Below are 26,583 nucleotides of genomic sequence, written 5' to 3' on the forward strand. Positions count from 1 at the left end.
GAAATAGAATGGAGAAAATACAAGAAATATTTAACAAGGACCTAGAAGAACTAAAGAGCAAACAAACAATGATGAAGAACACAATAAATGAAATTAAATATTCTCTAGAAGGAATCAACAACAGAATAACTGAGGCAGAAGAATGGATAAGTGACCTGGAAGATAAAATACTGGAAATAACTACCTCAGAGCAGAATAAAGAAAAAAGAATGAAAAGAATTGAGGACAGTCTCAGAGACCTCTGGGACAAAATTAAATGCACCAACATTTGAATAATAGGGGTCCCAGAAGAAGAAGAGAAAAAGAAAGGGTCTGAGAAAATATTTGAAGAGCTTTTAGTTGAAAACTTCCCTAACATGGGAAAGGAAACAGTCAGTCAAGACCAGGAAGTGCAGAGAGTCCCATACAGGATAAATCCAAGGAGAAACATGCCAAGACACATATGAATCAAACTATCAAAAATTAAATACACAGAAAAAATATTAAAAGCAGCAAAGGAGGACTTCCCGGGTGGCGCAGTGGTTAAGAGTTCGCCTGCCAATGCAGGGGATGTGGGTTCGTGCCCCGGTCCGGGAGGATCCCACATGCCGCGGAGCGGCTGGGCCCGTGAGCCATGGCTGCTGAGCCTGCACGTCCGGAGCCTGTGCTCTGCTACGGGAGAGGCCACAGCGGTGAGAGGCCCACATACCGCAAAAAAATAAATAAATAAATAAAAATAAAAAAAATATATAAATAAAAGCAGCAAATAACATACAAGGGAATCCCCAGAAGGTTAATACCTGACCTTTCAGCAGAAACTCTGCAAGCCAGAAGGGAGTGGCAGAACATATTTAAAGTAATAAAATGGAAAAACCTACAACCAACATTACACTATCCAGCAAGGATCTCATTCAGATTCAATGGAGAAATTAAAACCTTTACAGACAAGCAAAAGTTAAGAGAATTCAGCACCACCAAACCAGCATTACAATAAACACTAAAGGAACTTCTCTAGGAAGGAAACACAAGAGAAGGAAAACACCTACTATAACAATCCCAAAACAGTAAAGAAAATGGTAATAGGAACATACATATCATAATTACCTTAAATGTAAATGGATTAAATGCTCCAACCAAAGGACATAGACTGGTTGAATGGATACAAAAACAAGACCTGTATACATGCTGTCTACAAGAGACCCACTTCAGACCTAGAGACACACACAGACTGAAAAGTGATCAAGGGATCAATCCAAGAAGAAGACAGAACAATTGTAAATATTTATGCACCCAACATAGGAGCACCTCAATATATAAGGCAAAGGCTAACAGCCATAATAGGGAAAATTGACAGTAACACAATCATAGTAGGGGACTTTAACACCCCACTGTCACCAATGGAGAGATCCTCCAATATGAAAATAAATAAGGAAACACAAGCTTTAAATGACACAACAGACCAGATAGATCTAATTGATATTTATAGAACATTCCATCCAAAAACAACAGAATACACTTTCTTCTCAAGTGCTCATGTAACATTCTCCAGGATAGACCATACCTTGGGTCGCAAATCAAGCGTTGGTAAGTTTAAGAAAACTGAAATCATATTAAGTATCTTTTCTGACCACAATGCTATGAGACTAGATATCAGTTACAGGAAAACAATCTGTAAAAAACACAAACACATGGAGGTCATCTAAGAGGGAAGTTTATAGCAATACAATCCTACTTCAAGAAACAAGAAAACTCTCAAATAAACAACCTAACCTTACACCTAACGCAATGAGAGAAAAAAGAACAAAAAAACCCCAAACTTATCAGAAGGAAAGAATCATAAAGATCAGATCAGAAATAAATGAAAAAGAAATGAAGGAAATGATAGCAAAGATCAATAAGACTAAAAGCTGGTTCCTTGAGAAGATAAACAAAACTGAAAAACCAGTAGCCAGACTCACCAAGAAAAAAAGGGAGAAGACTCAAATTAACAGAATTAGAAATGAAAAAGGAGAAGTAACAACTGACACTGCAGAAATACAAAGGATCATGAGAGATTACTACAAGCAACTATATGCCAATAAAATGGACAACCTGGAAGAAATGGATAAACTCTTCGAAAAGCAGAAACTTCCTGGTTCTTCCTGAACCAGGAAGAAATAGAAAATATAAACAGACCAATCACAAGCACTGAAATTGACACTGTGATTAAAAATCTTCCAACAAACAAAAGCCCAGGACAAAATGGCTACACAGGTGAATCCTATCAAACATTTAGAGAAGAGCTAGCACCTATACCTCTCAAACTCTTCCAAAATAAAGCAGAGGGAAAACCACTCTTAAACTTATTCTTCAGGCCACCATCACCCTGATACCAAAACCAGATGAAGATGTCACAAAAAAAGAAAACTACAGGCCAATATCACTGATGAACATAGATGCAAAAATCCTCAACAAAATACTAGGAAACAGAATCCAACAGCACATTAAAAGGATCATACACCATGATCAAGTGGGGTTTATCCCAGGAATGCAAGAATTCTTCAATATACACAAATCAATCAATGTGATACAACATATTAACAAACTGAAGGATAAAAACCATATGACAATCTCAATAGATGCAGAAAAAGCTTTTGACAAAGTTCAATACACACTTATGATAAAAACTCTCCAGAAGGGCTTCTCTGATGGTGCAGTGGTTGAGAGTCTGCCTGCCGATGCAGGGGACACGGGTTCGTGCCCTGGTCCAGGAAGATCCCACATGCCGTGGAGCAGCTAGGCCCATGAGCCATGGCCACTGAGCCTGCACGTCCGGAGCCTGCGCTCTGCAACGGGAGTGGCCACAACAGTGAGAGGCCTGCGTACTGCAAAAAAACCCAAAAAAACCAAAAAAAACTCTCCATAAAGTAGACTTAGAAGGAACCTACCTTAACACAATAAAGGTCATATATGACAAACCCACAGCGAACATTGTTCTCTATGGTGAAAAACTGAAACCATTTCCACTAAGATGAGGAACAAGACAAGGTTTCCCACTCTCACAGATATTATTCAACATAGTTTTGGAAGTTTTAGCCAAAAGCCCAGAGATAAACCCACGCACATATGGTCACGTTATTTTTGATAAAGAAGGCAAGAATATACAGTGGAAAAAAGAGAGCCTCTTCTTCAATAAGTGGTACTGGGAAAACTGGACAGCTAGAGAAGAAAAAGAAATAAAAGGAATCCCAATTGGAAAAGAAGAAGTAAAACTGTCAGTTTGCAGATGACATACTATACACAGAGAATCCTAAAGATGCTACCAGAAAACTACTAGAACTAATCAATGAATCTGGCTGAGTAGCAGGACACGACCTTTTTGACCCACCTCCTAGAGAAATGGAAATAAAAACAAAAACAAATGAGACCTAATGAAATTTAAAGGCTTTTGAACAGCAAAGGAAACCATAAACAAGACAAAAAGACAACCCTCAGAATGGGAGAAAACATTTGCAAATGAAGCAACTGACTAAGGATTAATCTCCAAAATATACGAGCAGCTCATGCAGCTCAGTATCAAAAAAAACAGACAACCCAATCCAAAAATGGGCAGAAGACTTTAATCCCTATCAAACTACCAATGGCATTCTTCACAGAACTAGGACAAAAAATTTCACAGTTTGTATGCTAACACAAAAGACCCCGAATAGCGAAAGCAATTTTGAGAAAGAAAAACGGAGCTGGAGGAATCAGTTTTAATCATTAGAGAAATGAAAATCAAAACTACAATGAGGTATCACCTCACACAGTAAGAATGGCCATCATCAAAAAAATCTACAGGGCTTCCCTGGTGGTGCAGTGGTTGAGAGTCCGCCTGTCGATGCAGGGGATATGGGTTCACGCCCCGGTCTGGGAAGATCCCACATGCCACGGAGCGGCTAGTCCCGTGAGCCATGGTCGCTGAGCCTGTGCGTCCAGAGCCTGTGCTCCACAATGGAGAGGCCACAACAGTGAGAGGCCTGCGTACCGCACACACACACAAAAAATCTACAAACAAAAAAGGCTGGAGAGGGTGTGGAGAAAAGGGAACGCTCTCGCCATGTTGGTGGGAATGAAAATTGATACAGCCACTATGGAGAACAGTGTGGATGTTCCTTAAAAAACTAAAAAATAGAACTACCATATGACCCAGCAATCCCACTACTGGGCATATACCCTGAGAAAACCATAATTCAAAAAGAGTCATGTACCACAATGTTCATTGCAGCTCTATTTACAATAGCCAGGACATGAAAGCAACCTAAGTGTCCATCGACAGATGAATGGATAAAGAAGATGTGGCACATATATACAATGGAATATTACTCAGCCATAAAAAGACACGAAATTGAGTTATTTGTAGTGAGGTGAATGGACCTAGAGTGTGTCATACAGAGTGAAGTAAGTCAGAAAGAAAAAAAGAACTACCGTATGCTAACACATATATATGGAATCTAAAAAAAATGGTTCTCATGAACCTAGCGGCAGGAAAGGAAGAAAGACTCAGATGTACAGAATGGACCTGAGGACATGGGGAGGGGGAAAGGTAAACTGGGACAAAGTGAGAGAGTAGCACTGACATATATACACTACCAAATGTAAAACAGATATCAGTGGGAAGCAGCCGCATAGCACAGGGAGATCAGTTCAGTGTTTTGTGACCACCTAGAGGGGTGGGATAGGGAGGGTGGGAGGGCGTCACAAGAGGGAGGGGATATGGGGATATGTGTTACATGCAGCTGATTCACTTTGTTATACAGCAGAAACTAACCCAATATTGTAATATAAAGCAATTATACTCCAATAAAGATGTTAAAAATAAAAATTAAAAAATTGAAAAGGAAGAAAAAATAGAGCCACAGACAATTTAAAAAAAAATTAACAACAGCAAAAGCAAAAATCCCTCTGCAGTGAACTGTCTTCCTCTCTAATGCTTTGGTTCTCCTAATGTGGTTCACAAACCAGGAACAGTGACTTCATTGTTAGAAATGCAGACTCCCAGTCCCACCCAAGACCTGAATCAGATTCTGCTTTGTAACAAGATCCCTAGGTGATTCACATACATGCTTAAATTTGGGAAGCCCTGGTCTATTTGCCATTTACTTCTCTTTCTAAGGGGTAAGACCTATCAGAATCTGACTGACTGACTAAACAAATGACCAGCACCTTCTTATACTCACCCCCCAAACATATGGCTGAAAGCTAATATCAGTGGAACCAAATAACCTAATTTAACTCAAGTTTAATTAGCCTTATTGTTAATCTACTAGGTGCCAGCTTATTTCAGCTTAGTGCTGGCGATTCCAAGTTGAACAGATACTTTTTAAAACATAACTGAGGTGCACATAGTCAAATGATGGTAACATATGCAGTGGTAGGATGTAACACGAATTGTGCTACGGAGATATTCTGAGTGCAATGAGAGCACAAAACAATGCCATCTAGATAATGGGGGAAGGAGCGGACATAATTAAACTGAGTCTTAGCAGCATCACTCTGGAAGTGTAGCTTAGGGGCTGTGTGCCATAACAAAGACAGTGAGATCAGATGGGAGGTGAATAAAATAATCCAGAAAGAAGTAAAATGGATTTTACTTGCAGCAGTGGCAATGGGGATAGAATACAGGGCAGATTTGCGAGATAGCAAGGAGGTACAATATGCAGGACATGATGGATGTGTGGAGTATTGGAAAAGAGAAAGATTCTAGTATGACTTTCATGCTTTTAGCTTTGTTTGCTATGTGTGTGCGGTGGTGGTTTTTTATAGAAAGAGATGTATTTTTGGCAGGAGTGAGAACCAGGAAGTTAGTGAACTCTGTTGAGTGTGACATTCTAAAGGAGCTGCTTAGTGTCTTTGGGATATGAAAGTCTGGTGTTCAGAAGGGAGAACAGGTCTCGAGACAGATTTGGGTGTAACAATCCTATAAATAACATCATCCATTGAAAAGAGATTACTAAAGGACAAATGTGTATCAAATGTGAATATCAGACATTAGACTGCATAACGGGGGAACACGGACATATAATAGTGAAGTAGGAGTGAGATACTATGAAAGAAAATGTGGACAAGTAGCCAGGGAGGTAGGAGGAAAAAAAAAGGAAAGAAGTACCATCATACAAACATTTCCTATCAATCTTCAGAGAGGCCTATTCTTCTATTAATGAGGGTGAGACCTTCAAATTACATGTATCTAGGCTAAGCATGCCTCCATTTGTCACAATCGTTTGCATATAAGTGATATAAGCTACTAAACTGTTTATATTAATTCTAAATCTAGAAATCATATTTGAGAGTTACATACTATAGGATGTTTATGCAATTTAGGGGTTGGCAAGCATTTTCTGTAAAGGTCTATATGGTAAATATTTTAGGCTTTGTGGTCTATGAGGTCTCTGCCACTGTAGCACAAAAGTATCCACAGACTAAATGTAAATAAATGGATGTGACTGTGTTCCAGTAAAACTTTATGTATGGAAACTAAAATTTGAATTTCATGTAATTTTAACATTATGAACTATTATTATTCTTTTGATTTTTTTCAACCATTTAAAAATGCAAAAATATATTCTTAAGTCTTTGACTATGCAAAAACAGGTAGCTGTGCAGATCTGGCCCCAAAACCACTACCTGCTGACCCCTGATGCAATTACAGTCAAATACTGAAAATTGCACCTAGAATTATGAGGCATAAGGTGGAAGAAAGCAATTTTATTTTAAAATTATGACTTAATTGGTCAATAGCTAAAAGATGAATAAAAGTGGAAATAGTTTCAAATGGCATGTCTTTGCTATACTGAGTGCCACCATTCAGAATTCCTTCTGTGAAAATTCTGAATTAGAACATATACTAGCTTTCCCAATTTTGGTAACATATCAACTGATCAAATTTGGCTTAAATGTTTAATCTCTTTATTGCTTTGCACCAGGGTGGGCTTAATAATACTGTATTTCTTAGAAAGTACATCAGCAGGTAGCATTTTCCTTTTTAAATATTCTCCCCGTTAACTAGCCAAAATTTTCTTTCCCTGATTCACCTCTTTAAGAGTTTATTATCACTGGATTTATTCAGCTACCTTAAAAATAAATGGGGTTTTCAGAGCAAAATAAATGCCATAAAATACCTGTAGGGAAAGCTTAATTTAGCAATTACCTGGAACATTAAAAGTTACCTAGCTTGATTCTGGAGTAAGACTGTCTCTTTCCAATAATGGAAACCATTTTGAATTCATGCATGTAGCTGAGCCATATGACAGCAGGAATAAAGAGCACGCTAAAATTTTCAGGTCCATAACTGCCAAAAAGCAAAGCAATGAAACATAACAATTTTCTAAAATCCCTGTGCCAGCTTCTTTATGATTCCAGCCATTATTTTCTGGAATGATAGTAATTTCCAAGTTTAATGTCAAAGCCTTTGATCTAACATCGGATTCAAAGAAATCATTGTGAAGATTTACAATAAAATCTCTAACAAATGGGTTTGAGAGGTTTGCTTGCTGATTAAATTCACAGGAATTTTAAATAGGTATGGTAATGAGAAAAGAGAAACTTTCTCCTGAAAGTGATAGGCTATTTGGCCACATTACACGGGAAATATTCATACCTGGATTTGAAATCTCTTTTAAGATATAAATTTGGTTCTCCTTTTATTTTATGGTTGTAAGTTGGTTACCAGGGAAGGTCAATGACATTTTTTTAAATGTTTTTATAATTTTCATGTCTTTACAGAAAAATTATACCCACAACTTTAACACAGTAACTATTTTTCTTTTCCTAGGGTCTCTCCAAATATTTTGTTATGTGGGAAAAAAGAAACAAAAACTTTAACAAAGACCAAAACAATACAAAAAATTCTCCTCTTTGACTATAACTAGAGAATATTAGCAATATATTCACAACTTGTGATTCTACTTCTTCATAATATTTCATATATCCTTTTTTACATGGTTTTTTCACATAGCATTGGGGTTAAGATTATGGATTCAGGACATGAGGCAAGGGTTTGAGTGCCAGCTTGGCCACTGGCCAAAGGACCTAACATTTTTGAGCCTCAGTATCTATTTACTAAATGAGGATAATGATACATCTACTTAAAAAGACCACTAAAACTACCAAAAGAGGCTATGCCTGTCATTTATATGCTTAATAACTGTTACCTATTATTTTAAACATAATTATGTTTAGTCCAGTGGAAAACACATTTTGCTAAACTCTCTCCCATCTGAGACAGCAAGGCTTTTGGGATTCCTTGGGTGACACTGAGAGATGACATTTATGGCCATCTGCCTTCTCTCTGAGGAGGCCAGAAGCACCTGGTAGGATTTCAGTCACATGCCAGGCTCCAGGTCTACCAAAGGAAAGACTAGAAAAAAATCCATGCCAGGCATTTATTAACCCACAGAAAGTATGGGTGTTTTAAACCAAGGGAGACCAAAAGTCCATACTGACAAACTGTGAGAAGAAACTTCTTTAATGACCCAATTTCTACTCTCAGCTATATCCTTCATTATTTGGAGCATCACAGCATTGACCGAAAGACTTTCTCATCAACGTTAAACTATTTCATGGTAATCTAGTCAACATGTTGACATGTTACTCATAAAACATTGCAATCCCATAATGCAATGATAATTGATATTCCTAATAATGTGCCTAAGATATTGATTAGGGAGCATAATTATTTGAATTAAATTTGAGTAGAGAGGACATAGCCTGATTACTTTCCAAATTTTCCTATTTCAGATAATTGTTCCATCATTTATTCAGTTGTTCAAGCCAGAAATATGGATCATCCCTGGCATCTTCCTTTTACCTCCTATAACCGATCTATTACAAAGTCTGATCAATTTTATCCCTCAAATATTTTCTGTATCTCTTGACTTTTTTTTGGTCTTTCCATCACCACCATTCTAAGGCCTGAACAATCGCAGAAATCTCCTAACTGGCTGTCTTCCCTTCCAATCTATTCCCCACCTACAATGATTTTATCACCATGCAAATCTGATCACGTCACCCTCCTGCTTAAACTCTCTTTAGTTCCACCTGACTCTTAAAATTAAAAATTCTTCCTGTGTGATTGAAGGTCCTGCAGCTCAGATTCCCATGGAATCACCTGCCTTACCCCACACCTCCCTTCCTTCTGTTCCACAGCCATCACGTCATCTTTCAAATCCTTGTAAACATCATGCTCCCTCTCAGCCATGTTGTTCCCTCTGCATCGAACACTCTTCCCTCTGTTATGCCTAGTCATATGCTTCTCATCCCGTAGTTCTCAGGTCTATTTTGAGTTTCTTTGAAAGTCTTCTTGGATCTCCTCTGACGAGGTCAACTCTCTCTACTGTACCCTCTCTTATTACCATAGTTCCATAGTGTCACAGTTCATAGTGCCATGAACCTTTCATTCACGGACCTTACATCTTTCTTGAATTTTTATATTTGTGTGATTCTTTCAGTAATGAATACCTGAAAAGAGTTCAGAGATCATGTCTTTGTTTTGTCTTCTCTCCATTACAACATTCTAGGACAAAATTCAGCACGTTTATACAGAAGAAATTCAGTAAGAATTTGCTGAAGGAATGAAGAAATCAATCACTGATATGCCTGACTTGGATTAAATAGTTGTACTCTTTTCTTAATTTTTATTTACTGATTTCAAAATCACATTTAATAGTAAACATCTGTTTTGTTTACCCCATGAAATTGTGACAGGATGAGGCAATGTATAGGCATACCTCCTTTTCTTGCACTTCACTTTATTGTGCTTTGCAGATATTGCTTTTTTTTTCTCTCTACAAATTGAAAGCTTGTGGCAACCCTCTATCAAGCAAGTCTGTGCACCCCATTTTTCCAACAGTGTTCATTCACTTCATGTATCTGTGTCACATTTTGGCAACTGTCACACTGTTTCAAGCTTTTTCATTATTATTCTATTTGTTGTGGTGATCTGTGCTCAGTTACCTCTGATGTTACTATTGTAATTGTTTCGGGGCAACATGAACTGTGCCCATATAAGATGGCAAACTTAATAGATAAATTTTGTGTGTTTTAACTGTTCCAACGACTGGCCATTCCCCCATCTCTCTCCCGCTCCTCGGGCCTCCCTATCCCCTAAGACACAACAATATTGAAATTTGGCCAGTTAATGACCCTACAATGGCCTCTAAATGTTCACATGAAAGGAAGAGTCACGTATCTTTCACTTTAAATCAAAAGCTAGAAATGATTAAGCTTAATGAGGAAGGCATGTCAAAAGCTGAGACAAGCGAAAAGCTAGGCCTCTTGTGCAAAACAGCCAAGTTGTGAATACAGCGAAAAAGTTCTTGAAGGAAACCAAAAGTGTTACTCCAGTTAACACATGAATGATAAGAAAGCAAAACAGCCTTATTGTTGAGATGGAGAAAGTTTTAGCGGTCTGACAGAAGACAATCAGCTACAACATTCCCTGAAGCCAAAGCCTGATCCAGAGCAAGGCCCTAACTCTCCTCATTTCTATGGAGGCTGAGAGAGGTGAGGAAGCTGCACGAGAAAAGTTTGAAGCTAGCAGAGATTGGTTCATGAGGTTTAGGGAAAGAAGCCATCTCCATTACAAAAAAGTACAAGGTGAAGCAGCAAATGATGATGTAGAAGCTGCAGCAAATTATCCAGAAGATCTAGCTAAGATAGTTAATGAAGGCAGCAATACTAAACAACAAATTTTCAATGTACACAAAACAGCCTTACACTGGAAGATGCCATCTGGGGCTTTTATAGCTGTAGAGGAGAAGTGAACGCCTGGCTTCAAAGTTTCAAAGGACAGGCTGACTGTCTCTTGTTAGGGGCTAACGCAGCTGGTGACTTTAAGTTGAAGCCAGCGCTCATTTACCATTCTGAAAATGTTAGGCCCCTTAAAAATTATGCTAAATCTACTCTGCTTGTGTTCTCTAAATGGAACAACAAAGCCTGGATGACAGCACATCTGTTTATAACACGGTTTGCTGAATAGTTTAAGCCCAGTGTTGAGACCTAATGCTCAGAAAATAAGGTTCCTTTCAAAATATTACTGCTCATCGACAATGTACCTGGTCGTCCAAGGGCTCTGATGGAGATGTACAATGAGATCACTGTTGTTTTCATGCCTGCGAACACAACATCCATTCTGCAGTCCATAGATCGAGAAGTAATTTTGACCTTCAAGTCTTATTATTAAGAAATACATTTTGTAAGGTTATAGCTGCCATAGATAATGGTTCCTCTGATTGATCTGGGCAAAGTAAACTGAAAACCTTCTGGGAAGGATTTACCATTCTAGATGCCATTAAGAACACACCGGATTGATGGGAAGAGTTCAAAATATCAACATTGATAGGAGTTTGGAAGAAGTTGATCCAACCTTCATATATGACTTTGAGGGGTTCGAGACTTCAGTGGAGGGAGTAACTATAGATGTGGTGAAAATAGCAAGAGAACTAGAAGAACTAGAATTAGAAATGGAGCCTGAAGATGTGACTGAATTGCTACAATCTCATGATAAAGCCTTCACAGATGAGGAGTTGCTTCTTAAGGATGAGCAAAGAAAATGGTTTCTTGAGATGGCATCTACTCCTGGTGAAGATTCTGTGAAGACTGTTGAAATGACAACAAAGGGCTTAAAATATTAACATAAATTTAGTTGATAAAGCAGTGGCAGGGTTTGAGAGGATTGACCCCAGTTTTGAAACAAGTTCTCCTGTAGGTAAAATGCTATCAAACAGTATTGATGCTACAGAGAAACTGACTGTGAAAGGTAGAGTCCATCGATGCAGCAAACTTCATCGCTGTCTTATTTTAAGAAATTGCCAAAACCACCACAACCTTCAGCAACCACCACCCTGATCAGTCAGCAGCCATCAACATCCAGGCAAGACCCTCCTCCAGCAAAAAGATTATGACTCACTGAAAAATATGACAGTTAGCATTTTTTAACAAGAAAGTATTCTTAAATTTAGGTTTGCACATTCTATTTTAGAAACAGTGCTATTGTATACTTAATAGACTACAGTATACTATAAACATAACTTATAGGCACTGGGAAACCAAAAAAATTCATGTGACTTGCTTTACTGCAATATTTGCTTTATTGTAGTGGTCTGGAACTGAACCTGCAATGTCTCCGAGGTATATCTGTAATATGTTAAAAATCCTCTCATTTTTAAAAAGTCTTCTCAAATAAGACATGTGCAACTGTGTTCTGACTATTCAAGGAAATAAAAACAATAAATTATTAAATTCTATTCAGTGTATTTTTGTTAAGCTTTTTCATTCAAATTCTTGTTTGAAATTGGTAACCCATCCTGGGAATATCTCTATGAAACACTGTGCTCTGTTAGTGGATAAAAAGGCTTACTCTTGAAAACTTTCAACAATACAGTACGTTGCCTTTTGAGGAAAAGCTTAGAATATGTTAGCCATATTTTCTAATTATAATACACAAAATCAGAAGAAATGAAGAGCTAGATAAGGTCTTCCACAAGGCAGATTGTGGGAGAAAAGTCAGGCTCAGGCCTTATGATTCTACAGTTTGTAGCCACCAGAAGAGAGACCTCTAACTGCTCTGGAAAGAAATCAAATCTACATACTAGTACGATGATTCACATCAACTAAGAGACTATTAACTTTACGCATTCTAGAGAAATATATTCAATTTTGAACCAGATGTAAATATAAATAAAATAACTATTGGTATTCTAGAAAGCTAATGACATAATTCTGTTAAGTGCATATAATTTTATCACTTTTTTAGTATGTTTAGCAGTCCTGGATCACATCAGTATAAATGCATAAGGTATTATATACTTAGTACATTTCTCATTTCAATTTTTGCCCTTTCATGTCTTTGGACATTGTGTCCACTTTGGGTTAGGAGTTCCCATCAAAGAACATATCTACGAGAGATGCTATTTTCTTTGAGCTAAACTGAAATGAACTTTTCTAAGTTAAAAATGAGTAGATTAATTCAGGTTTCACAATGAAAAATAAGAGAACAAGGTGGGTTTATTTCATAATATTTAAATAGAATGTATTAAAGAAAAGAGCTATAAAAAGGTAAGTATAATTGTAAACATAACCTATTTGGGATAACTTTTAAAATATAATATAGTAAGAAAAAATTCTTTAAAATATTTTTGTGTAAAATGCAATCAAATCTAATCAGTTTGGCATTAATTAAGCTCTAATAACATACTTCAGTATCTCTCCTAAGTAGTGTGATCCATTTCCCCTTCATCCAGGTCGATTTGTGCACATTATGGTGTCATGATAATTTTAAAACATACTGAGAAAATGACAGAGCTGCAAAATTAAAATAAATGATTAATGGTATTTTTTTTCATGTTTTGTACTAATAGGTATTACTGAGTCTTTAAATTAATAGAGCTGTCAAGCTCATGGGTGTTACAGATCCAGCAATGAACCAAAATGGAAATTATATATTCCAAAGACACCTAAAGATGACACTTTGGAATATTTTAAATTTTAATTAGTAGGCGCAATTGTTTTGTTCCCTGTATCCACTGCAAATTAATTGGAAAGTAGTCACAACCAATCCTTTTTTTTTAACAGTCTGAGATGAAGAGGTTGGTGCTTTACACCTTAACATTCTTGTTTGGGGGCCAGAAAGCGCATATGCAGTAAATTGCATTGTCATTTACAAAAAAAAAAAACAAAACTGTTGTGAAATTAGGAAAAAATTATGCACAGGTAAACAAAACTAATTATTGCATAAGTAACAGGGGAACGGAACACACAAACTAATGCCACTAAACGCTAACGTGCCAGTCTTTGGGAAAAAAGGCTTAGAAATGCAAAATTATGTAAGAGTATTTACCAATGAAGTCTTAGGTAACAGGACGCTTTTAGTTTATGTTTTATTTAACTGCTTTTGGAGTCTCACTACCACTCACACCTTAAAAAGTATACCCACCAGAACAGCAATCTGATTACCCAAATATGTCTCAAGAGGACAGAAGACTGTTAGTTAATTTTCTGTTCCTCAAAATATCAAGATTTAGACCATGGAATAACAAATGGCAGTATTTTCTTAAGATTTATTCTTATTTTGTATTTAAATATTAGGCAAAATGCAATTTCCAGGCATATCAAGAAAATATTCACTGTCTACACCTACCTATTAACAATTTTCCTACTGATAATTTATGGGTTACTCTTTTTCTTTTATCACTAAAAATACACATGTTACCTTGCCTGCTTTTTTCCCCCTCTAAAGTAAGCCATCAGAGCCGCTTAAGATTCTTTAAAAATGATGTGTCTGTCATCCCCGGGCGCCATGACAGTTCTGGAGGCCAACCATAAAAGGCCAAAAAGTGGGCAGTGTCCAGTTCTTGGAAATCCCCACCCCTTCCCCAAAATAGTTGGAATAATCCTCCTACTCTTTAGCCTAAGAAATTACCCAGCCCAGAAAAACTAACCACCCCATATTTCAGGGCTGCTCTCGCCTTTTGAGACAGACCGCATTCTGTCTGTGGAATTTGTATCTCTCTAAATAAATCCACCTCTTACCTAAAAAAAAAAAAAAAAAAAAGAGTGCCAATTTTCTCTGATTTCAATGGCTTAAGCAGGTACTACTAGTTCAATGGTATAACTTACTTTGAAAATGCAACAACAACTCAATAGGAGTCTTATTAATTTATTAATAAATATCTACTGAGGGTTAAAAAATATGGTGTGTCTGCAAAGGCAGCAAGTGTCATGTTTCAATAGCTGTGTAACTTTTAATGAGAAAATAATATTCTTATAAAATTTTCAAAATAAGACTAATTTCCAGGAAATCAACCTGGTACATTAGCTATTATTTAATATTATTTAAACTTAATAGACTTAACGCAAGGGTCTTGGGAGATTCAAGAGTTAGGTCACCTGTAGGTTTCATGCACTATTCTATTCTGTATGAGTTTTAATATAATTTTCCTTTTAGGTAATTACTAAAGATGTTAAATATTATGGTGAAATGATATCTTTTTCCAGTATGAGTTTATCTGTGATTATAGGAAAACAGTAAAAGTCACTGCTACACTTTCCATAGTACTTTGGCTAAATCTCAAATAGATGTCAAATATCATCCTAACATAAAATAACATGCGTTTAACTATTTTTTTCCTGTATGATTCAGGATAACAAGAAAGTTAGTCTAAACAATGAAAAAGAAGAAAATTCAGATGCATTATAAAATATAACAATACTTAATATACACCACAAAATAATTAACACTTCCTTAGTGTTGATAAATGTGATGCAAAGTAATTTTCAACAACCCTTCAATACTCTCTTGTGATTTGTAGGTAGCTGGTTTTAGGAATAAGGAAATAGTGCCAAGATTAAGTAATTCTCTGAAGTCCAGAGGTCACTGATACAACAAATATGAGACACTGGATTCTGGCCTTTATTTCTGTTTTCTACCCATTGGGATCTAGTTATTTTGCACAGTACTATTACTAAGCAGTTTTTTCCTCCCCTTCATATAGAAATCCCATAAAACACTGTTTTCAAGGAGTGAAAAACATTTTTAACCTCAGACTACTTTGAATTGCTGATAATGGGCTAGAGCAGTGGACCATTTTAGTTGTGGATGCCAGCTTGCTCAAACTAACTTCTAAAATATTAAAACCTAGAATGGGTTTCAAATAAAAAGCTGACATACAGAAGTTGTAATAAAATGGTTGAGATTCTATAATTAAAGAGTGGTAAGGTTTTGTAAATTCTAACCTGTTTTCAGTTCCCAGGTCTGTGATCAGTTAATCCAGGTAGTAGGTATAAGGAGACCCACCTGCCATAAAGATAAGCAAATTCTAGCTATTTTCCTACTTCTCAAATTTGCCCCATTCTCCCCATAAATCTTTTAATGTTCTGTTTATATTTAGGATTTAGTAGCTTCTTTTCAGGAAACATTGTTCTAGCCACAATTTGCCTTTAAAAGTATTTATTGTATCTTTAGTAATCAAGAGAGATGTAAGCATATAAACTATGGAAACAAGTAATCTGTCTGATATCCTTGTACTTCCTAATACAATATCATGTGAAATTCTCATTCAAATGGTATTCCCAAGCAGAAGGAATTTTCATGATATTCAGCTTTACAAGTGAGTTGAAAGGGCTGTTAAAACAATCTCTTTCTTAAAATTGCTTAATTTGCTTCTCAACTGTAAGTGCCCTATGTTTGGTTTGCTGTGGTTAGAGCTGCCAGAGAAAGTCTCACTGCCTGGCTGCCTGTTTTACACTCACTACTATGCATCACAGAAAATTTCAGAGACCTTGTATTTTCTTCTCTCTCAACTTTTTATCCTTAGGCAAATAAGCCTAATGAACTGATGACAGGTTTGGGAGTAGAAAAACAAGTTAGAAACAGTCCCAGTTTTATAACTCTTTGCTTCATTACCTTGAACATTCACCTAACCTCACCTCCACGGTCTAAAAGCCTCCCATATAATCACATAACTTACTTGCAATACTCTTAAAATGTTTGCCTACAGACAAAGTAATCTAAAAAAACATCTCGTGTGGTCATCCACATCATTACTGCCTAGAGAAATACATAAAACTTAACTTTATCTTTATAGATGAGTAGAGAATCTCTGCCTTTTTGGTCAATTATTTTCACTCAAATAACAAGGTAAATGTAGTCTCAACTGCCTAAATGCAGGACACAAAAATGGGAAAAAATTAATGAAGTTTTCTCAAAATGGATAAGATTTATAATTCAAGGTTTAGAGCACTTCTCAGACTTATTTAGAATTTCTGTAAAATATATGTAAATGGGGACTGTACTGTGAAATCTGTAAGTTGGCAGATAAGTACTTCCGGCTAATAATATACCAATCTGATGGGGACTATTCATGCAGATCTCAAAATGGCCATATACAAAATCTAAGAAGAGTGGTGGTGTTTTCAGTTCTAGTCAAGAAAAAGTAAGCACACGCTACCCTGTCCCTCCCACTGAAGGCAACTACAAACCCTGCACAGAATGCACGGAGCAGCTAACTGAGGATTGGTGAAAAGCAAACGACAGCACGTAAATTGGGGAAGGAAACCAGAGCATGAAGTGCCACTGAGCCAGTGATGACCTTCCTGTTTTTTCTCCCTTCTCATATTCCCCAGTCTGGAATTAAAGGCAGCTCAAAACCTGGAACTGTACACCAAGTACAGATGGAGAGCTCCAAGAAAAGCCCTGTGTTTCTGGGGTAGGAAATGAAGGACATACAGGGAGAGGTCAGAGAGGGTGAGAGAAGTATCTTGTGTCACTTCTCCCCCTCCCCCCGCCACCCCAATCTCTCCCATCCCAGTCCCCTGGCAATTCCATAGCAGTGGCAGGTGCCTACAACTCCACTGAAGGAAAGCTCTTCTCTCTGGTCAGTGAACTACAGTCCCAAAAGCATGGGCAAATAACCTGCTGATTTTTTTCTCTCTTCATCCCCTTACCACAGGGCCCTGGAAGCAGATACTACATGAAGAAGTACATGGCAGTTCAGAGAAATGAAAGCCTCTATTTCTAGTAAGAGGAGCCCTGGGAGTCAAAAAACATCAGGGAGATCCTAGAGTGGAGAGGGCCTCAAAAAGACTATCTCTTAAAGTTGTAAGTGATCTCCTGAGTTTACCCCTGAGCAGTGTATGCACAGATTTGACCTTATGAAGCATACTGACAATGTAGAGAACTGAATTAGGGGATAGATCACCACCCAGGTTCCAGATAAGCCTGTGGATCTTGTACATGTAGGATAAATCTAAATAACACTGCAAAAACTTTGAAAATTGAACTGACATTAGAACCACAGCTCACAGGCAGCAGATCCAGATTTGTGGCCTGAACCTAACTGGGTCAGTTACCTGCTAAAATAGCAACAACAATAACAAATCAACATTCCCCACAAGAATTAAACAACACCTAGAGTCTAATAACATGATTGTATAATTTTTAGGATACAATCCAACATATTTCAATATATGATGATCCAGGAAAATCTCAAAAACTCCCAAGGGGAAAGACAGCCAGTGATGCAACCTCTGAGATGATAAAAGTGTTGGAATTACCAGACAAGAAATTTACAGCAGCAACTATAACCATGCTCCAAGAAGTAATGGCACACACTCTTGAAATGAAAGGTAAGATAGAGACTGTTAGCTGAGAAATAGAGGATATGAAGAAAAAAAAAAAGGAGCCAACTGAAAATTTTACAACAGAAAAACTAAACGACCAAAATAAAAGTTAACTGCATGGGCTCAAGAACAGCATGGAGATAAGAGAGGAAAAAGTCAGTGAGCTTGAATACAGATGAATAGATATTATCCAATATGAGCAATAGAAAGAACAAAGAGGAAAGAGAAAATTAACTGAGACTCAGATATTGGGATACTACAGAAATATCTAAAACATGTCATCAGAGTTTAGAAGGAAAGGAGAAAGACTGTGGTGCTTAAATCAGTATTTGAAGAAATAATGGCTGAAAACTTCCCAATTGGGCAAAAGACATAAACCTACAGATTCATGAAGTTCAGAGAAACTAAAACAGAATAAGCTTAAAGAAATCCATGCCCACTCATCAAAATCAAAGTACTGAAAAGTAAAGACATGGGGAAACATTCCTGAAAGCAGCCTGAGAAAAATGATGCATTACATATTGCAGAGCAATGATTCACATGTGGACTTCTCATCCGAAACCATATTATGTAAAAGACACTATGTGAGGTATGATGAGGAATTAAGGATGAAATCATAAAATGTTTACAATTAAGTCAGAAGAGCTGGACACATACATGCATTGCTGAAATACAAAGCTGTGCATTGGGATGGCATTAAGAAGATATTAACAGAGAGTCACAGGAGTACAAAGGATCAGGCAGTTATTTCAGACAGATGGGGAGTTAAAAGGTTTCGTGAGGAAATTGTTGCTCAGTTTGGCATTGAAGGAAGGGATTTTATTTTATTTTTAGTATATATGTATTTATATCACATCATTTTCCAGAAAGATTTTGAAGTAACTTATAAAAATATATATATATCCCAACAGCACAGGATAATTAATTCAGGCAAAATAATAAACTGTAGGTAAGATTAAATGAAAGAAATGCAAACCATGGGTCCTACAGAACTGCTGGAAGAAACCAAAGATTTCCTGGGAGGCTGCTTGAAGGCCAGAAAAATGTGTCTATTTCTAAACCACAAAATAGGGGATGGAGATTGCAGGTACATAATTAAGCAGTATGAGTAGAAAGCCTTTGGAGAGTGGTCCCTATGAAGCATGGTTGGCTGATGGAAGCCTTGGGTGAATGATTTAATGCCATAACAAGGATATTGAACTCTACGCTGTGTGAAATGAGGAGGCAATGAACTTTGAGATCAGGGAGTGGGATGATCATAGTTATGCTGTTCAGTAGTAATTCTGGCAATGTGATGGATGGCTTTGGCTATACTGGGAAACAAAAAATAATGCATTAAGTAAAGAGAAAAAATGTAAATAAGGTGAAAAAGAACTGAATTCTGTTATAAATGATAGAGTTGTAACTGATTACTAATACAAGCCACTGAGTGAGGCAACAAAGCATCATAATTAAGAGAAAAGGCATTAGAGCCCACTGACTACCTCTAACTGTGTGGCCTTGGTCAAGTTGCTTGGCTTATCTGCTTCAGGGTTTTTTTTTTTAATTTACGATATGGGAGTTAAAATAACTTTACTGACTTCTTAGGGTTGTTTTGAGGATTAAATAAAAATAAATATGAATATACAGAACAGAAACTGGTATATCATAAATGATGTTAAATATTGTTAAGCATTATTACCATGGTTTCTTCCAACATCTCAATGACATCTCAGTGTTTTGTAAATTCAATTAGCCTTCATCTACATATCACTAAATTCCTGGGACTGGAAAATCTTACATTTATAAAATGTTTATTTTCTATCTTAATGTCCTGAGATTAAATTGTATTTCAGCAAATGATTTAAGATTAAATAACACTTTAAAATTATGATTATTTTAAATAATTACAACAAACACATAAGTAAAAATTTAATAGGCCCTGAAACACTGTTCCTCTTTTTAAAGAACTTACATTTTAAAGCTGTGCTGAATATATTCTCTTTGCAAAAACGAGTGTCAAAATGAAGATAAACTCCAAATAACTGCAGTGTCTAGGGCCATGGGAAAAAGATCCAGCCATCCTAAGAGAGGGTACGAGCAAAGGCCAGGCAACTAGCCGATGTCTGAATGAACTAGAAGCTAGAGCCAGAGAAGGAAAGTAGCATGCAAGTCAGAAAGCAGCATCTTATAGAATTGTCCACTCAGTGGAAATGGGGACTGATGGAGGCAGTGGCTCTTAGGGCACTAAATGACCAAGTATCTGTCCCAAGAATACTAGGGATCACACTTAAAGCAGTAAGACTACCAGGCTTGGTGGGGATTGGCTAATTACCAGCTCAGGGCTGAGTTGATTGTTGAAGGTATTTAATACTAGAGGCTGAGACTGGGCAAGTGGGTCAGAGTCCTGAGAAGTATTATATCAAGGAAGGTATTTAAAACAGGCAAAGAGAGACCAAAACATGTAAATTCCTTCCAGAAGTTGCCTTGACTTCAGCTATCACTTTAATATTTTACCTGTGGTCATTTCACCATTTAGCTTATGATCTGTTCATGACTTCCCTCCCATTTTCTACCACATGGAAGAAAGTTTCAGGAATCCTTTCTGACTTAATCATAGACAAAGCACCCAGAGTGATATTGCATTACAACCTGTTTGGCATTACTTTTCATAAAAGTAACACAAGTAATAACTAGTACATGAGTATTAATATTTCCATGTATTAACAGAATGTAGCCTATACAATGTGTAAAATGAATACATAATTGATAATGCAGAGGGAAGTGGCCCAAAAGTTTAATCATCCTATTTCAGGAAACAGAGAGATTAAATCTTTTAAGGTTGAGAAAGTACTTCTCCGATACATTCAAAATTCTTTGCTTTGAGAATGTAATGAATAAAGATAACTCAAAATAACTTTTACATGTATGTATATATGAAAAATATGTGAATGAATTGCTAGCCAACCTACATTATGTTCAGTGAAAGATTTAGTAGAAAGCATTTTTAAAAATTATTATACTACCCCAAGAATTATTTAAGAAACTCACAAATTCAAAATGCACATGGTGTTGGCAGCCTAATGATATGTGAGGCACAGTGCTATGCTCTGCAGGTACAGGGATGACTAAAATCATAGTGCCTGACCTTAATAAGCTTACATCTACCCAGAAGCTAGTCAGAAAAGCCGACAACTTCAATTTAACATAGTTAGTTCTTTGATAAAGCTATGAAGCACTGGGGCTGCGCTTTCAGACTAGTTGGGGTCAGGGACGGGATAGAGTGAAGGGAGGGGTGATATTCAAAACAGAATTTATGGAGGAGTGGCAGCATGAAATGAGTCTCAAAAGATGAGTTGTGTAACTCAACTAATGAAGGAGAAAGGTTTATTTGGGCAAGGGGAAAGTATATGAAAATATGAAAAAGCAGTAAGCGATGATAGCAGTGAAACAGGAAGCCCGATTCAAACTATATTTTATCAGATAGAAAGTAATTAAATGTTTTAATTGGAAGAGTGTCGTGGTGAGATTAGCATTTTATAGTGATCATTTTGGTAGAAAAGTGAAGGATGGATCTAAATAGAAAAAAAAAATGGGGATGGGGAAAGATTGGTGTGGCTATCGCTGAGAGTGAGGAGAAATGAAATGGGCCAAATCTAGGACAATGGTGGTACGGATTAAAAGAAAAGAGTCCAGAAATATGCCATATTATCAAGTGGGCACAGTTAGTGAATTTTAGGGTATGGAGAGAAGTATAGGATGACTCTCAGATTTCTAGCTTAGGAAACACTGGGCTCCACTAACTCAATATGGTAAAGGGAGGAGCAGGAATTTTGTAATGTAAGAAAAAGTCATTATATGGTGGGTGGGGAGGAGATGGAAGGAGGTACGTGATGCGTTCATTTTGGTCACACTGAATTTGAGGCTTAGTATGGTCACTCCTCACTTAATGAAACCTTACTAGACACTCATCACTCAGAATAAATTGGGGTGGGCGGGCTGGGTGTGCAGATACAAAATGAAATCTGACCTAGTGTATGACCTCCCATATATTACTGCTCTTCCTTGTCTCCTCCCTAAGCTGCTCATTTTTTTCTTCCCACAATGGGAACATACGGACAACAGAGTCAGTATGTTTGAAGTGGTCAGGAGGAAGGAATGGGGAGGAAGATAGGAAGGGGAATATAGTTAGGCTCTGGAGTCCACCCTAAAGAAAGGCTCTTCATGAACTGTTTCAATATAATGTCTTCTAGAATTAATTGTGTCTTTAGTTTGTTATGCTTATTAACATTGCTAATTGTTAAATGGTTAAAATCCATTCTCCGTTAACTCAGTGACTATTACAAAACTGTGAACAAAGGAGTATCTAACAAGTTTCTGTTGACTACTTTATAGTGAGATAATTTAACAGGTCATAAAAATAATTACAACATGTGAAGAGACAGTTTTAAGCTTTTTGGTTTTTGTTTTTCCCGGTGATTGGAATTTAGGATTAGTGAAATTTGTAAGTAAATATTACCTTAATTTTTTTTCAATTACATTTTTTATAGCGATAAAATATATGTAACATAGAATTTACCATTTTTAAGTTCAATGGCATAAATACATTCACACTGTCGTGCAACCATCAACACACCTATCTTCAGAATTTATATTACTCTGATTCTTAAAAAAATATTAACTGATGTAAGAATCAAGACCCATTTATCACATGCTTTTCTATTTTATATATTCCACTTAAAGAAAAGCAGAACTTCTGCTGTGCTCTAAAATTATATCTAGAGCAATTTCTTCATAAACTGAGTATCAGCTTATGGATATTTAAATTCAGCGAAGAATTTTAACATTCTACCATTTTTATGTTCTGTAAGAGAAACGTGTTATTCAGTTGAAGCAAAGAACACTCTTAAGTTCATCCATACCAATGCTATGAATACTAAATATTCTCTTTAGTTAAAGTGAAATTTAAAGTTCAGATCTCCATGTGGTTCTAGGAAAAGGAGAGTACGCCAGAATGTGAAATAACAATAATGAGCCATAGTCTAGTACAGTTCTTGGTCCACTGTGTTGACTGCAATAAATGTTTTAAATGAATACGACAGTTTACGCGGAGAGAAAACTAAATAGTCGTTATATAAAAATTAACTTAACCATTGCTTAGATCATGATAATTAATAGGTGAAATGAATATCCTGTTACTCGCTGAGAGAAAAGTTAACAAAAGAGTCATTAGAAGAGCTTGTGTGAAATAAGCTACAAATATTATAATGCACTAATTACGTTTTAATAGATACAGACTGTTTAAAGCTAGGGAGGGGCAGTAAGTGATTTATCAAAGGTCATACTCTGGAGTGGAGGGTCACAGGGATGGCCTGGGGCCTTCTCAGGTGGAGATCCAGGGTGGGGAGTAGCCATGAAGAGTGCAGACAGTGGAGCCAGGCTACCTGTGTTTCAAGTTCTACTCTGCCACTTACTATCTGGGTGGAATGAGGGAAACTATTTAAACTTTGTCTGCTTCAGTTGCTTTAGCCACAAAACGAAGCTTATTATAGGATTTCTGTGAGAATTAAATTTGTCAATACAGGTCAAGTGTCTCAAACTATGTGGCACAAACTAAAAGCTTAATAAATGTTAGATATTTTTATTGCCATTAATCCTTCTTGATTTAACACATGGCACAGGGACTAAATTTCCCTTCTCCCTGAGAAGAGTCCAAAGGAATGCAAAGTACTCCTGGAAGGTGTTCTGTTTCACTGTCTTTCATTTATTCTTTTGTGACCCAGGCTGAAGAAAAGTGACCTTTCATTAAGACAAGAATACTGCTACTACCACTGCTACTACCATCCTGCATCATGACCACAATCATCACCACCACCGCTACTACCAGCATCATCAGAACTACCGTCACCATAAGTTTCACCACTTTTTCCACCATCTCCATCGTGATGTTACCCCTAGCACCATCATCCTAATCTTTACCATCAGCACATCATCCCCACCACTGGAAACAACAATAACAAGACCTTTGATATCCATGTGAGTGTAAACGTGAACTCAGAAGTGTCATTGGGAGAGTGAAGGAAAAACAAGATGTAAATATATACATGCTAGTAAAAGGAGGAACACGAATTTTTTTAAAGGATATTTGGAACCAAGTACAGAGATAGCAGTAGCCATAGGAAGTAGCCATTTTTGAAAGATTTTTTGACAAGTTTGTCTTACATTATTATTACAGAATTAATGGATTTCACAAACGTAGGGTTCAGTTAGCTAAAGGAATATACCAGGAGTAAACAAAAAGTCATATTTATGTGCTGTACACAAAGATTGAGCCAAATGCTTCAGAGTAAAACCAACAGAAAGGTAAAAATTAAGACTCCCATGTTATATGCTAAGCTGTGCTCTTTGAAATTCGTAGCTAACTAGTGGTTAAGAGAATGGGCTGTAATCAGAGTCCTGGGTTTGAGCTCCATTATGTGCTACATACCTGACCTTGACTAAGTTATCTGACCTTCTAATGACTCAGTTATCTCCATCTGAAAAATGGTGATATCCATTATTTAGAGTTTGTGTGAATATTTAATGAATACTAATATAATGTTGTATGTCAATTATTTCTCCAAAAAACCCCAACACCACTCACCTGTAACCATGTTAACACCAGCACTTAGCACAATGCTTGTATTAATCTAAGATTAAGACCTACCTACCTCTAAAAAAAAAATTAAAAAAAAAAAAAGAACCTTGTCACTCCCTAAACACTCCCCCCCTCAGTTTTAACCACGGAGTAAATGGTACCCTCATTCACAGATAACAGCTACCCTCCATTCATCCCCTTCGCTCATTCCAATCCCTCATCACAAAGGGAACTCATTAACAAATTCTCCCTGTTTCACCTCCACAATGTAGCTCAAATCCATCCACTTCCTGGCCCCTACTGCTGCCGAAGCCCAGACCACCCTGATAAACCCTGTCTCCCAGCTGCTACTCAGTACAATCCATTCTCCACAGAGCAGCTAAGGTGAACTTTAAACATGTAAATCAGATGATGCTTAAATCTTTCAATAGTTTCCTATGGCACTTAGAATCGTATACTAATTCTTTACCATCATTTTTTCTACTTGATCTGTCCCCTGCCCATCTTTTCTACTTTACCTCTTACACTCTCACCCTACCTCTAAAAACTTTCGTTCCATCATCCTTCTTACTGTTTAACATAATGAGCTTTTGACCCTTCTTTCAAAAAGTCCTCCCAGACTCACTTATCTAAAGTAGTACTCTTCATACTCCACCCAGTTCCTCTTTGTCATTTTTCATAACTCTAGTAATCAAAAGTTATATTTATTATGCATCTGTTTGTTTATATTTATTTATTTAATCTCCTATTATCAGAATGTAAGTTCCTGAGGACAATTATATTATTGAATACATTCTATTCCACGTTCTATTATTCCTATGTTTTATTATTGATCATGATGTATATTATTGATCAGGTTTCTACTCTTAGTGCCAAGAGCAGTGCCTAGCATATTATTGAAATACAATAAAATGTTCACTATACAAATGAAATTTAGGGAGATCTAAATGTCTGAGTTAAATAATATCTCATTACGCAGAGAACAACTACAATGGTAGTTTTTCTATAGAGAAGGAAGACCTCAAATCCCCAAATGGAGGCAAAAGAAGAGATAGGTAATAAATTCAGGGAGAATTATGTTTGAAGATCCATAAATATTTTTCTTATAAGGCATTCTGAAACAAGTACAAGAAAGGTTAAGAGAAACTTTATCAATTTTGCTCAGTTCCAGAGTTTATAATTGATCTACGGTATCCAAAGATTATACTTTCACTAACACAAACATTCAAATGCTAATAATTGCCAAGGGCATATAACGCCTAAAACCTGAATGCATTGGCTCTGTCACATAAATAAAGGAAAAAAAAAAAACGGTACGTCCAAAAAAAACGATAGGTCCAAAGCTTAGGTATTGTGATTATTTACTTATAGGAGTATGTGATTAGTTAGTTATGGGAATATATAGTATCTGGAAGCAAAATTGAAAGTGACATAGCATTTTAATTACTCTGTACTCACAGTGCATGGGGTCTGCATCCATGGTTCCCCATCGATCTGCATTGGCAGAGACTTGCTAGTCCTGGGGAAAAATATTTCATTTTAAGTTTTACATGGAAATACTTGATACAACAGACTATATGTCCCATAAAAAATTATGAGACCAGGGAATGCAAATATGGTAATAGCTGGGCTCTGCTCTCAATTTATCTCTTTGAAAGGAACGTCAACATTTTTTTTTTTTTTGCCACACCAAGTGGCATATGGGATCTTAGTTCCCCAACCAGGGATCAAACCCGCACTCCCTGCATTGGAAGCTCGGAGTATTAACCACTGGACCACCAAGGAAGTCCTGGAACTTCAACTCTTGACTATTAATGAATACCTTGAAAGGTATCTTAGATACAGGAATGTTA

At 36.7% G+C, this 26,583-nt stretch overlaps 1 protein-coding gene across 6 annotated transcripts in view; it reads right to left on the minus strand.

The window, feature by feature from the left end:
* The window catches only part of DGKB (diacylglycerol kinase beta), a 654,153-nt gene that overhangs the window by 9,692 nt on the left and 617,878 nt on the right, over window positions 1-26,583 (minus strand). For all 6 annotated transcript variants that reach the window (XM_024129270.1, XM_024129254.1, XM_024129247.1 and 3 more), the window contains one exon: window positions 26,189-26,249. In XM_024129270.1, the coding sequence (XP_023985038.1) occupies window positions 26,189-26,249 (61 nt within the window). The remainder of the gene's footprint in view (window positions 1-26,188; window positions 26,250-26,583) is intronic.

This window comes from Physeter macrocephalus, chromosome 5 (genome assembly GCF_002837175.3).
Source record: "Physeter macrocephalus isolate SW-GA chromosome 5, ASM283717v5, whole genome shotgun sequence".
Taxonomy (NCBI): Eukaryota; Metazoa; Chordata; class Mammalia; order Artiodactyla; family Physeteridae; genus Physeter; species Physeter macrocephalus.